This window comes from Neolamprologus brichardi, chromosome 10 (assembly GCF_056152115.1).
Source record: "Neolamprologus brichardi isolate AB-2024 chromosome 10, ASM5615211v1, whole genome shotgun sequence".
Classification (NCBI taxonomy): Eukaryota; Metazoa; Chordata; class Actinopteri; order Cichliformes; family Cichlidae; genus Neolamprologus; species Neolamprologus brichardi.
Window position 1 is genome coordinate 8472857 of NC_142113.1, and position 14103 is coordinate 8486959.

At 40.9% G+C, this 14103-nt stretch overlaps 1 protein-coding gene across 9 annotated transcripts in view; it reads left to right on the forward strand.

Annotated features, from left to right (window-relative positions):
• Positions 1 to 3665, forward strand: part of tspoap1 (TSPO associated protein 1) — an 82380-nt gene extending 78715 nt beyond the window's left edge. For all 9 annotated transcript variants that reach the window (XM_035911458.2, XM_087847137.1, XM_087847140.1 and 6 more), the window contains one exon: positions 214 to 3665. In XM_035911458.2, the coding sequence (XP_035767351.2) occupies positions 214 to 528 (315 nt within the window). In that variant the 3' untranslated portion in view covers positions 529 to 3665. The remainder of the gene's footprint in view (positions 1 to 213) is intronic.
• Positions 3666 to 14103: the final 10438 nt, after the last annotated feature.

A 14103-nucleotide genomic window follows, 5' to 3' on the forward strand; every position in this document is an offset into this window, starting at 1 on the left:
CAACCCGTAGCTGTACACTGCTTCTGTGATCCTGCCCCTAAATGTGAACCACAGGATGAGTTGAAATCTTTCTTCCTCTGTGTCTCCCTGTTACTGTTTCCTTTATCAAATATTAATTCTAATAGAAGAAATGATGAGCCCATGTTGTATAAATGAACTTCAACAGTGTTTTGCTTTGCTGCTTTTTAAACTCTTGATTTCCCTTTTTCCTAGGATGCTTGGACGTCTTCCACAGAGCCACAGGAATCTGGGCCATCAACACTAGAAGAATCTTTGCCCCCTCAAACTGAACCTGCTTGCCCCGCCATGACAGAGCACACAGATCTACAACCCCAATTGGCACCCACTGCAAGCCCCACGTCAGACCTGGACCCTGCTCTGGGCCCAGCTGTAGTGAAGGCCTCAGACCCATGTCCTGTGGACAGCCCTGCACAGGCCGAATCTTCTGTGCAAGGAAAGAAGAAAAAAGGTTTTTTCTCCAAAGGCAAGAAGCTGTTCAAAAAGCTGGGATCCAGCAAGAAAGAATGACAAACTTTGGACATCTGACACACAACACTTGTGTCACATTAAAAGCACTTTTTCTGTAACTGTAATTCTCAGTTGGTAGTCGGTGCAGTTAGCAGCTATCAGATCTAATAATTGATGCTTTAACTGTCAGTAGTTCTACATTTGCCTTAGAGCACTGCTAGACCAGCTGTTAAATATAGAATACCCTAAAACACCCAACGGCATCACAAGAGCATGTATAGATGCATGTTGAAGTGAGCAAGTACTTCCTAATAATCTGAGCATTTGCAAAATTTCAACTCATTGGAGGCTTTAAAGCAGTTTGAATCTCCTTTAGGACTGACTTTATTTAGAACAGTCAATACGGAACAGAGAAGACGTCATCCCAACTCAGAGACGGCTAATGAAGTGTTAGCTTTAATGCTCGTGTACTGGTGCCACTTTATTTATTATTTGAAAGAAACAGACAGAGGCAGCACGCCGTCTCTTCCTCTGTGTCATTATTAAGAATGCACTATCTATCCTGAATGGATGCTTCTCTCTGTGTTTCTTGTCTTTAAGAGTATTTATACATTACTTTGTACAGAACGTGATATTTATTTGTATCGGATTCCTGCCCCAACAGTGGTCACACCGCATGAAGTGGCATCGGGGCGTAAAATTAGAGGTTTAGAGCTGTCAGAGACAGCAAGGATCCACTTTGGTATGTGTAGTTTAGAGCCAAGATATCGTGGCGTTTGTGGTTAACAGTCCTGACTGTTTGTTGGCGTTCAATGTAAAGAATGTGAAGGGTTCTCCTTCTTTGGCACGTGTGTGTGTGTGTGTGTGTGTGTGTGTGTGTGTGTGTGTGTGTGTGTGTGTGTGTGTGTGTGTGTGTGTGTGTGTGTGTGTGTGTGTGTAGATGAAGCCACACAATCGCTGGTGAGACTGAAAACAGTTGCCTTTCTCAGACATTAATACAGGAACTCTTGATGGCTGTGTCAACAGTCATAACTGACCTAACTGTTACTTGTTTGCCGTCTGTGTGTGAGTGTTAGTGTGCAGAAATGAGCAGTAGCCAACAGAGCTGCAACTGAATGAAGTATTTGTTGATTAATCAGTCAGTCATTTAGTTTAAAACCGGGGGGATGCCCATTAGATCCCTGCAGCTCAGTGCGACTCCAAAAGAAGAGAAGAAGAGTCAGTGATTATGTTTGAGAAGCTAAACTAGAATAAACTCATGTGTGACCCCTTTCAGCCCACTTCCTGCTCTGTGTCTGTGGGACTAACCTGTATATGAGGAGGCAGGTGCTTGAAAAATAATTAGATTTTGAACTTTATTTCCCTGTATTTGGGGGTTGAGCCATCACGCCATGTGTGGTGGCTCAACTGGGTTTTGACACAAACAGCTTCAACATCTCTCAGTGTGAAAACGTCATGATTAATCAACAATTTCTTTACTGTTGCAGCTCTGCTTAATCTGTAGTCCCAAATGAAAACTGTGAAAATATTGTAGCTGGTCATAGATACTGAGCAGTGTTAGCCTGTGGGGTGTGGTGATGTTTGAATGTGGCACACAGAGCAGCACTTTCTTAGAACAGCGTTTAAAATGAGCAGTTTTCAGTCATTGCTGTGGTGGTTAGCTGCACTACTGTAATGTGATAGACTCTGCAATAAGTTGTTGATGTGTGTTTAGTTTTGCCTCCTCGTGTAAATGCAGTCACATAACTGTAGTCAATTTGAATGGTGTTACGTGATCCCTCTTCAGCCCACACGGCGTTTTTCTGTTCGCACATTTGCATCACAATACTGTCAAAGTTTCTTCAAAAAGTAGAGCTTGAGCAATGGCGGCTCTTGCGTTTGACTGCAGGAGAACAAACACAGAGCCGTGCTGCGCCTGTCTGTGAGCTTCACTCGGCTCATTTTGATGCAAACTTGTGGAGCAGAGCTTCAATGTTCAGTCTGTTAGTCATTTAACGTATATGCAGTAATTCATTTACTCTGTCTTGTTAGATTGTGTGTGTGTGTGTAAGTGTGTGTGTGTGAGAGAGAGAGAGACACACACACACACACACAGGGCTGCTAGGTAGCTTCTCAGGTTTTCACACCTTTCCTTTTCCATGCTGAGCGTGTGGTTGTTGAAAAAGCAACAGGAGATGCCAAAATGTTCGGTGCTTTCCCTGGTTTACTAGCGCTGGCTTGAAGGCCCGTGTGGCAGGTGGAGTGAAGGCTCAAGCTGGAGGCACGTTATTTATTTTCTTTTTCTTTTCTTTAATGTGATGAATGTTTGAATTTTGTCAGTGTTAAAATAAAGGGAGCATGATGATGCCAAGAATTTAAAAAAAAAGAGACAGGGGCTGGATTGACACTTTAGATGTGAAGTAGCCGGGACAGAGGCAAGAGCGAGGCTGTACCGTCTGATTTCTTCATGTGTTTCTTTTTTTTTTTAAGAATCAAAACAAGGGCGGATGCTTAACAGTTGCCGAAATGTACAGCAACCATTTGTACTTGTGTTGGATTTGACGGCCTTTAATGCACAATTATTTCTCTACCTGCTGAGTAGTAACATAGGCATCCCCCTCCCCCTCCATATGTTGTAGGACCCCTGTAGGCAGTATTTTAGCTCAGCTGATCATATTTAGCCTTACACGAAGACCTTGTTTAGTCTTAATCTGTTGTTTACAGGATGTTTATTGACTGCATGCATACTAATGTTACACCCATGTTTGGCCTTATTTATGTTGCTGTCACATTCTCCGTCTTCGCGGGCTCCCTCGTGAATTGTAGATGGTGGATGCAGCGGGAGATGGAGCTGTAGGAGCTGTCTGTATATACTGAACAGTGTTGGGACTATTTTCATACAGTGCAGATTTTTTTTTAATCTTTCCTGAGCTACATTTATTCATTCATTCATTTGTTTGAAACCAGTGTAAGATTTACCTTTTTATATTATATATAAATATATATATAAATGTTTTTATTACCCATTTTTGGAAGTTCGTGTGTAAATATTTTTTGTTAATATTGTTTTTCAGATTTTTTTTTCTTATGCATGCCCAGGCAGTGTTGATGGAGGAACGGTGTATGAAGATGTTAGAACTAAAAGGATTAAAATTGTGAACGTTTCTTTCAATATGGATCTTTTTACAGCAATAAATTATGTATATTTTCACAGAAAACACTTGTGTGTGTCATGTGTGGTAATTTGAAAAAGAAGCTGAAACACAAGGTCCCGATTTTTGAATGTTTATCTTTATTTCATATCAGCAGATCATACATTGCACATGTGGTAGGTGAAACAGATGAGATCTAAAGCGGAAAAAGAGTTGCGAGCTTTTCTCTGTGCCGCACGCTGCCCATGTGAACAAACTGCTGCAACACTCTGGGCAGAGCGTGGCCGTGTGAGACAAAGCAGCTTCCTCTTTTGCAACTTCCTGCACGGGGCGCCATGTCGGGCCTCTGCTCTCCCTGAAGCCAACAGTACACTCATCCATAAAGTAGGAAACACTACACTGTGGCGAGGAGTTTAGTAGTGCTTTCTACTTTATGGATGACTGCACTGTACATCCACCGCTCCTCTTCCGTCTTCTGTCTTCTCCCACTTCTCTGTTCTTTGTGCACCTGCTCTGGCAGCTGCGCACACACACACACACTCACACACACACGCACACACACATACACACTAACACACACCAACTACCCCTCCCTTCCCCTCCCCCGCCCCTTGACAGATAGACCGACCTGAAACCTCTGTGCTTAACAGCTCAGCAGCCCTTGCTCATGCTCAACCAGAAAAAGCACACTTCCTGATTCCTCTTGAAACACTTGCGTGCTTTCTGTTTCCACGCAATTGTTTCAAATTCATCAGATGTCTGGTTACATTTCTGAAGAACATAAACTAAAAAAATGTAAAAAAAAAATGTAAAAAAACCCCTGTGAGGCAAAAATTAGTTGTTCTTTTTGTTTTGTTTTTGGAGCGAACTGCCAGAGGAAGCGCTATCTTGAGGAAGCCATTTTAGCAGCCATGAGTAAGCTTTTCTGTCTGAGCTGCTCTCTTCAATCAGGAGACGTTTAAAATAAGTCCACCAATAACACACGACAGCTCTGATCACATTGAAATGGGACCGGACAGAAAGATCCAAAAGACACGTTTAAGAATTTCAATCATAGTCTCAAAGAAAAACTTTGCAAAACCTTTAAGTTTTAAATACAAATGTGTTTCCTCAGTAATCTAAGCCAACCTCTGAACAGAGGCTGCTTGCCTAGAAGTCAAATCAAAGAAGTACAGAATGAACAAAATAAAAACTGTAAATGTTGGTTTGCTTTCCACATCTGACACACAAAAGTCATTTACAAAAAAAAAGATTTCAAACACAAACAATTCAAACAGTTCTAGCATTAATCAAAGCATGTCAACCATTAACACTTTACCTCGACCTTTCCTTTTTTGTTTTGTTTCCTGTCTCTCTGTTCTGAACGCTGATTGTCCTGTGGCCCCACAGGTGTCTTCTGCCTGTCTGAGGAGGGGATGATGAAGAAGAAGAAGAAGTCGTCTCCTTTTGAACCCTCCACAGTCACGTGATGTAACCACAGGAAGAGGTTTAACAGTCACAGGCGCTCTCTTTCTCTTCTTCCGTCTTAACTCTGCCTACTGCAGACGCCTTTTTTAAAAAAAGCAGACAGCAGTTGGACAATGAGCCCACCGTGACATGAACAACACACACTACACCGTCCCTGGTTGCTTTTAACAAATATGTTTCTCTTAATCCACATCGAGCTGGGAAACGAGGTCAAATTAAAGCATAACGAGGTTATAATGTCTGCAGTGTCAACTTTTACTGGTTCAGCTCACATTCATGTATCACAGTGATGGTTCACTTCCACGGCTTGTGTATGTCATTCTACGTGTTGCACAGTGTGGCAGTTAGGATTTCTCCATAAATGAGATCTATGAGCAGCCAGAGGTGCAGTAAGGTGGAGCATTTCCTGTGAGAAGATGGTGTCGGTGATAATCTTAACTAGAGCGGAGAGCTGCTGTAGTTCTTACTGTTAGTCAGTTCAACACCGCAGCCATCGTTGCTCGCATTCTTCTGCACACATCTTAGGAAATGTAATGTGAAATAGGAAGGTGACAAAATCCACAGTCTTTACTTTAGAATGTATTTTTACACGAGGGGAGAATGCTGGGTTTTTGGGTTCTGATGTCAGCAACCATATGAGCATGGAAGTGCTGCTTTAAGGCAAACTTGCTGAAATGTTAGAAAAAAAAAGAAAAAAAAAGAAGTCAGCTGCGACCGCCATTAAAAAGAAGAAAAAAAAAAGGCACACTGAATGACATTTTCATCAATGTGCTTACGTTCTGTTGGGTTTTTAAAAGTGAAAGGCTACAAGTTTCAATTCCCCCTGAATGTAAATGTCCAACTGTAACTGTTTGTTTTCTCATAATTCAAACCCTGAAGGGCATCTGGGTGAACCCTGAAGTGTGACAGCTACGGCACATCGCTACCAACTTCAGCTTTCTGGACTATAATCTTTAATCTACACTACCTTCCAAAAGGAAGCCATTTACCTTCCTACTGCACTCCCTGTATTTGGCAGCACAAATTCACAAATTATACATACATAACATAAAGAATCCTAAAGAATAAGATTAGTAAACTACCCAAAATGAACATCACAGCTTTAAAACCTTGAATATCACTGCATCTGTGATCTAACAATCATTCAGGAAATGTCTCCACCTATTTGTTTACATTTTATACCCGTATCAATAACTACATCTTTCTGATCAAACTCTGTTGCTTACATTTTTGCAGTGGGCGACACATTTTATTAATTCAGCGTTTTAATGCTTTATTTTTTCATTAAACTTCTTTTTTGTTTTGTTTTCTGAGCTTTCTTTGGTAATTTACAGTCATTTTATGCTTAACTATTTCATCACGTGGGATCCAGACTCATGTGAAGGGACTGAACTGTGCTCTGGCCTGTAAGCCTCCCTATGTAAGCTGTGTATAAGAGCAGATAAAGTTCTTACTTAAGCTATTATTAAATGTTTGAGTACTGCCACAAGACTCACAGAAACATTTGGGATATATATTTCCTAGCCTCTACATTATTTTCACTTCTCTTCTAGGTTTCTAAAATCTGCTCTTATGGTCACTGTGTTGTTGTTAGCATATGCACAGGGCTAAATGTTTGGTTATATGTTAATGTTGGATGGGCTTGTGTGATTGTGATTGTGTGGTTTTTAAATTGACAAAGTACTTGGATTCTTCTTAAAGGGGTCTTAAAATGCTCATGTGGAGCTCTGTGTTTTTATTCGGGGCCTTTGGGGCTGGCTTTACACAACTTGGAAGTTCAACAAAGCGCTTGTTGATGTGATGTTGGCGCCGCCCGAGCTCACCCACTGTGTGAATCGGGTCATTTTAGCTTCTGTCTCTTAAAGATCTCACCTGGCCTAAAAGCTTGCTTTGCTCTGATTAGTCAACGTCCAGAAGCCTGCAGAGGGGCCGCACCCATTGCTTGTGAGCTGGTAGTGTGGGGGATGTTAAACAGAAATATAAGGTACAAAAGGTTAATTAGAACTGTACTGATCAAAGCAGACAGGAAAGGTGTGTTAGATCCTCTTACAAAAAAAATCAATAAATAATTACAATTAAAAACTCTCATCCATTCCGCTTGAATAAAATACTAAAACTAGGAATAGAAATGGAGAAATTAATGCTTTTTAAGAATGACTTTAGTGTTGGAGACGGTTGAACTTTGAAATGCGTTAGATTCGTCTCGCTGTTTCCCAACCAAGGGCTCAAGCCCCTTCAAAAGATCATGGCATAAATTTTTTTTTGTTGTTTTTTTGTTTTTTAAAGGGCTTGTGAAATTACTTTTAAGAAAGAATAGAAGAAAAACCAAGCTAAGTCACATGTGTTTCATCATTTTTGGAACACTGTCCTGGTTTGGTGAACTTTTTCTAGCTTGTCTGACCTTTTGGGTCAGTGAGCGTGGAACAGTTTGACAGAAAGCGTGCGAGTCCTCGGACACCTAAAACTGTAACTAAACTATAAGAGTTCGCAAGCCAGAAAAACAAGTAGTATCTGTGCTTCTTATATTTAAGATGTAAAGCTGAAAGTAGACTAAGAATGTATAAAAGCCACAACATACGCAGAAGCAAACAACCTCAAATTGCACCATACTTATATACTCAGTAACTTTCCACTACTGGATGTAGGTTATGTATAAAGGTTTCAGATGCGCTGGCACACAATTCCCTGTTGAAAAGTGTAAACAGTAAGGGTGCGTGGAGAAAAACATTTGACACAATACAGCAGAATATAAATGAATTCCCGCACGTTACATCCTCATGAGGGACAGAAAGAGCAGAGGTCACTCTCTGACATCGACACCTTTAAGGGCACTGGGTGTGAACGCTTCAGTCCATGTAAGTGTTGTCCGCTACAGACACAACAAAGACATAAGAGATAAGATGACATAAAAACCACAACAGATGCACCTGATACAGCAGAAAGAAGACTCTCAGGAGCAACCAAGAACTTTGATCTGCTCCTGAAAAGAGCTACAGCTCCCTGACTATGTATTTCAGTTTATATAATGCCAATTTACAACAGCCACCTCAAGGCCTCTCATGTTAGGGTAAAGGCCTTCCAATATTTCAGAGGAAACCTCAACAATCAGATGGGCATCTTTGGGCAAGTGCTTGGCGACAGTGGTAACAAAAAACTCCCTGTTAACCGGAAAGGAGTTCCAGGAGAACCAGGGTACAGGAAAGGGTAGCTAAAACTGATGACAGTCAACAGTAAAAAGTGTGTGTGATATATATGTATAAAGCATATTGATGATAATTGTTTTTGCTACTAGATGACTACTTGAAATGAATAAAAAATACTAAGAGGAATGCTTAGTTGGTTTTACACGACAACTAAAAGTGGAATTCTCTGGACCAGCTCTATCTGTCATACAGTGAAAGGCCTCAAAACGTCAAACTTTAGCTCATTTTCCTTGTTATGAAGACTGTTATATTATGTTTCTCAGATTCTTCTATTCTTAATGTTTCTACTAATGTTACAAATCATTAAAAAACTGGTCTCCTCACCCCTGCCCTCTACAACTTCCTGAGTTAAGGACAGAGGACGTGTGCTAGCACGCTGCTAGCACACTGCTAGCACTCACTCGCATATGTCATTGAGGAAATGGCCCAAACACTGTGAGGAATATTCTAACACTGGGGCCTTCCCCCCCACACTGGCTCTTACGATAGACCTTATCTGGACCGGCAGCCATTTCCCCTCCCTGCCAGCACTCGCCAAGCTCCCCCTGGGCCACAGCCTGGGTGTCGACACCACAGAGCCACCCTGGTCCCTCGCTGACCTGCAAGCTCCACACAGGCCTGAGCCTGAAATATTAAACCAGCTGTTTGTAACTTTTTTAACTTGTGGCTCTTAACACCAACAAAAAAACTGTGTCTGGCTGTGGCCCCAGCAGAGATGGATTTCTCCTCTGACCTTTCACATGGTGCCATTTAACCCTCACTCAGGTTCATTCTTCTACCTCCATTCATTTTGTCTTTGTTTAGCACCTTAACCCACATGCATTTTTTCTTAGCACAAACCTAACGTAAACATTGCATTGTCTGACCTTGGGGTGAGATTTCAGGGATATCCATACTCTGGAAGATGGGTATTTGTCTTAAATGTTTTCCACTTGTGAACAATCTTTCCCACTGCAGAATGATGGATTTCAAATTGTTTACAAAGGTCTTATGAGTCCTCCCAAACTGATGGGCAGAAACAGGTATTCTTTAAGATCATTGCTAATATCTTTTCAACCTTGGCACTTTCTTAACACACAGCTGAATGCTCCAGACCAGCAAACCGCCAAATCCTTTGCTTTTACAGAGGTGCACATTTGAATTTCATTATATTTTATTTATTTTTTGAGTCCAGTGTGAACATTTGGGAAAGACAAAAGGAAGGAGTCTCATGCCAAAGAAAATAACTTCTCTCTCTGTCTCTCTCTCTCTTGTTGAATGTAAGTCATGGAACAAGGCACAAATAGCGACATAAATAAGAACTTTCAAATGTAGTCTACAAAATGACAAAACAGGTGACTGTACAACGTTGAACATAGCTTTAAGGTTTGTAATAAATCTCAGTGCTCCAAAATAAACAGTATCTAGAATATGTAAGCATTGTGAAGAAGACTACTGAGATAAAAGTGGAAGCATCAAGTCTCTGGTTTTGCCTCAGAGGACAGAGAATCTCAATTCTAAAGTAAAAACCCAGTTTCACTGTAAGGTTTTTACCAGATGTACACTGTCATCTAATTCCTGTGTACTTTCAGAGCTGTACACAGGAATTACTGTAGTAATATATGAAAGGTTCAGTGTTTTTTAAGTTTGCATTTGAGAACATCATCAGTTTAGTTTTGTCAGCATATAAACCAGTTCTAAATCACACAAGTAGATTTAGCAGACAGAGAAGATGTTGGGAGTAGAGTAGTACATCATCATATCATCAGCGAAAAAATTAGAGGTTTTTTTATTACATCTAAAGCCATTTTCATATATAAAATAAACAGCAGCAGTCTTAGAATGGACCCCTGATAAATAACTTTGAAATCATCCAACAGTTTTTTATTTGTTTTCTACAGCCCTGCACTGACAAGTCTTTGCTTTAAGATGAAGCAAATGGAAATGGAACAAAGCCTGCAAAGTGGTTCAGGCAGTAAATGAGCAACATTGCTTCTTCCAAGCTGCCCTCACTTGATATGCAAATACATCTTCTGATTTGGCAGTCTTCTTGAGTTGTAAAATCTTGTGAATGCAGGGCCCAAACACCAAACTCTAACTAAATTCTGCTCCTGAAATCAAAGATTTTATATGTGAGGTATCTGAACTACCCACAGACATAGCAGTTAGTTAGCAGTTGACAGTGTCTTCACTTTCAGATGCTACACAGAAAGGTCCACCTTGCACACTTTTGTTAATCTGAAACATACAGCCCGAGTGAGGATTTTACTACAGAATGAGTACTTTCATACATGCTTTGATACCTTTTGATTTTCACCATTTGCTTACTTGTGAATATGCTGCTGTTCTTGTATTCGACCAGCGTTAACATACAATCGCTTTGTCCATTGAAGCTGCCAGCATTTGTAAAAGGAATTGAAATCCTTCAGTATGATGAACTGTTCTCAGTTCTGTAGCTGCCAAAGAGAGGAAGCTTTGTAAGCCTTGTGAAACACATTTACACACACACACACACACACACACACACACACACACACACACACACACACACACACACACACACACACACACACACACACACACACACAGAGCAAGTTAAAGTGTGTGTGAGCTTTTGCTGCTAATGTCCATCCCCCATGCAAAATACATCCCCTCGCTTCCCTAATTCCCGTTTATCCCAGTCAGACAGAGCACTTTTCGAAACTTAGCTGAAGAACTTTCCACTTGCTTTTTTTTCTTTCTCAACAAAGGTTAGTGCAAACCTGAAGTTAACACCTCAGTTCATGATCTATTACTTTCCCCTAAGCTCAGAGCACTGATACATCCAAATAAGGGCAAAGGCACCAGTGAAGCCTCACGGGTGTTGCTCTGTGTGTGTGTGTGTGTGTGTGTGTGTGTGTGTGTGTGTGTGTGTGTGTGTGTGTGTGTGTGTGTGTGTGTGAGAGAGAGAGAGAGAGAGAGAGAGAGAAAATGAAGGCCATACTTCACTTTGCTTCTCTCAAATGCTGCTGCAGCACTTAATCTGAGTAAAAGCCAGCACATGGGCGGAGCCGAAAGCCTTCCTGACAGCGCCTGCGGTCGTGGAAGCTGAGTTCTCAGTTTTGTTTTTAGTTTGCAGCTCTCGTGAAATGACTTCACCCACGTGTAGTTTGATGAAGACAGGTTTAGGCCACATGGAAAAAACCCCACTGCATTTTAGTATTCTATGTGTCGCACTGCAAATGGTGGTGGTGGTGTGTGTGTGTGTGTGTGTGCGCGTGTGTGTGTGTGTGTGTGTGGGGGGGGGGGGGGGTGTCAAGGTGAACAACTAAATGATGGTGCACATGCACTGACTGATCTCAGGGCCCACATGGAACAGTGCAAACTGACACTTGTGGTTTATTTCTCATTTGGTTATCAACTGCCTCCAACCACTGGAGGTAAAGCGTCTCTTCAAAAAGTCTCTGTTCTACTTGTGATGGAAAGAGAAGTCTAACCTGCTGTGCATTTGAATAACAGTGATATTTAATTTGTATGGTTTTGTAGGTGAAGAGGGAGGAATGTCAGCAAAGTGGCTGTAATTGTGTTTGAAGATGAGATGAGACTTACAAAATGAGTATTTTCTCATTTGTGTCTTTGAAGTTTTATTGTTGCACTTTATAATATAACCTGTGACAAAGAGTGTAATCCCTCTGTAATTACATTCAATTTCAGTGTATTTTGTTTGAAATAATATTTATCTACAAATACTTAAAGCATACTAGAGTAAGGAAGTAACAAGCCAGGTTTTACAGGGAATAATTAGTGAAATTATTATTTTTTTTACAAATTTGCATATCAATAGATAGATAGATAGATAGATAGATAGATAGATAGATAGATAGATAGATAGATAGATTAGGACTGTCCTCTCTTAACCACTTACAAGAAGAACTAAGGACCATCAAAATTCGCAGACCCACGTGATCGTAATGATGAAGCCAAGTCTATTTTTTCCGTGTAACAATCACTGTTCAAACACAAATTTCAAAGGGAGTGTACAGGAAAGGATTGTCTCATTTCCTTTAAAATAACTGGAAGTTAGGCAACTCCACAATATGGCCTGTGCCCTGATGTATGTAAGCTGGGGAAATATTGTTTGCTTTTCCACAAGATAACCAAGGAATTACACAGTATTTAAAATGATGTAGTACTTAAAATTACTTACAGTATAATTTGTGTATCCTTTCCTTTAAAATACCCAGAATTTCGGCCCTTATTACATTTACTTACATTGCAATATTTATTTATTCTGTAAAATGCATGAAGTTGTGCAATATTTAAACTTACATAATAATTTGTGTCTCCTTTACTGCAAAATACCAGATGTTACACAAAGCAGAGAGTCAGCAGGTCGCCTGCCATGAACGAAACTGCACAGGTGCTACAGGGTTGGTTGCTGACCCTGACCTCTGACCCGAATGTGGCAGCTGGGGGAATTAAATACATGAATGCAAATTGAATACAGAGTTAACCATTGCTAAAATTAGCTAGAATTAGCTAGAATTTACTGTGTGTCTATGTTAGATCAGTACTTGACTATGATGTTATACTCCCCTTAGTATACAGAGCACATCATCCATCCATTTTACCTTCTTATGGTAGGGCTGAGGCCTATCCCAGCTGTCACTGGGTGAAATGTGGTGAAAGACCAGATCACCAGTCTATCACAGAGAGACAGGCAACCATTCACACACACAGCCAATCGAGAAACACCGATTAACTTCTCCTGCATGCCTGTGGATGGTGCAAGGAAGTCAGAGAACACACACACACACACACACACACACACACACACACACACACACAAGACAGCCACAGGAGGTCGGAAAGAAGAAGTCATATGTCCAGAACACTGTGTTTTCATTTAAAAAAAAAACTGATTTTGTGTTTGGAGTTTGGAGAAAATGATGTGTCTCAGTGTGGTTCAGCAATTGTGAAATACAGGATTTCAACCAGCAGTGATCTTCAGCACTGATCTGCATATTTTCTTCTAGAGAGATTATGTCATCATTATGAATAGATGGAGAAAAAGTTATCCTCTGGTGGATTAACCTATGTTCTCCAGTTTATGGAGATAAGAACAATGAAAATAAGTAGTTCTTCGTTCATTGTAGGTCATGACATTTGATTAACGTCATCGCACGTCTCTTCAGGTTACCCGCAAAAGTAAAATGAGAAATGCTTTGTGAAACATGAAACCGGCACAGCTTTCATATCGCATCGCATCTTTTTTATGCAGTTTCCTGCCAGCGTTACGGGTCCGCTTGTTGGTCTTCAATATGGCTAAGAGTTCTCAGTGAGTTCTGACAGACTGGCTTCACTAACTGTGCCTTTGCAACAAAATGTCAGGAGCAGGTGTCGGTGTAGTGAAGACTTTGTGAGCATCACAAATGAAGACAACAGGAGAAGCGGACCGAGATCATGTGCAAGGACTTAATGTCCTCCAGGCTGCAGTTAAGTCAGAGGACACACATGGTGTTAAGTGGAGGTGTTTTCTTAAGTGATAATATAATCCAGTAGTGTAGTACTCCACCTGAACTACACCTGATATATGGAACAGCACAGGATGACAATAAAGATGTTATTCTCTTCACACTATTGTGCTGTAAGTGAAACAGTAACCACAGCAGATACTGGATCTGAAAAGGCTTCAATTTAACTGGAGACTATCGCACGCAGCACCTTCAGGTGAAAGGTTGGCTAAATTTACACGTTCACACTGTGGCTGAGAGTTCTCCACCTGTCGGCAGTGTCGGCGGCTGCAGGGAATTCAGGCACTGAGTAAAAAGCACCATCTAGTGGTGCAGCTAAAGAAGTACAGGGAGGATTTTTTT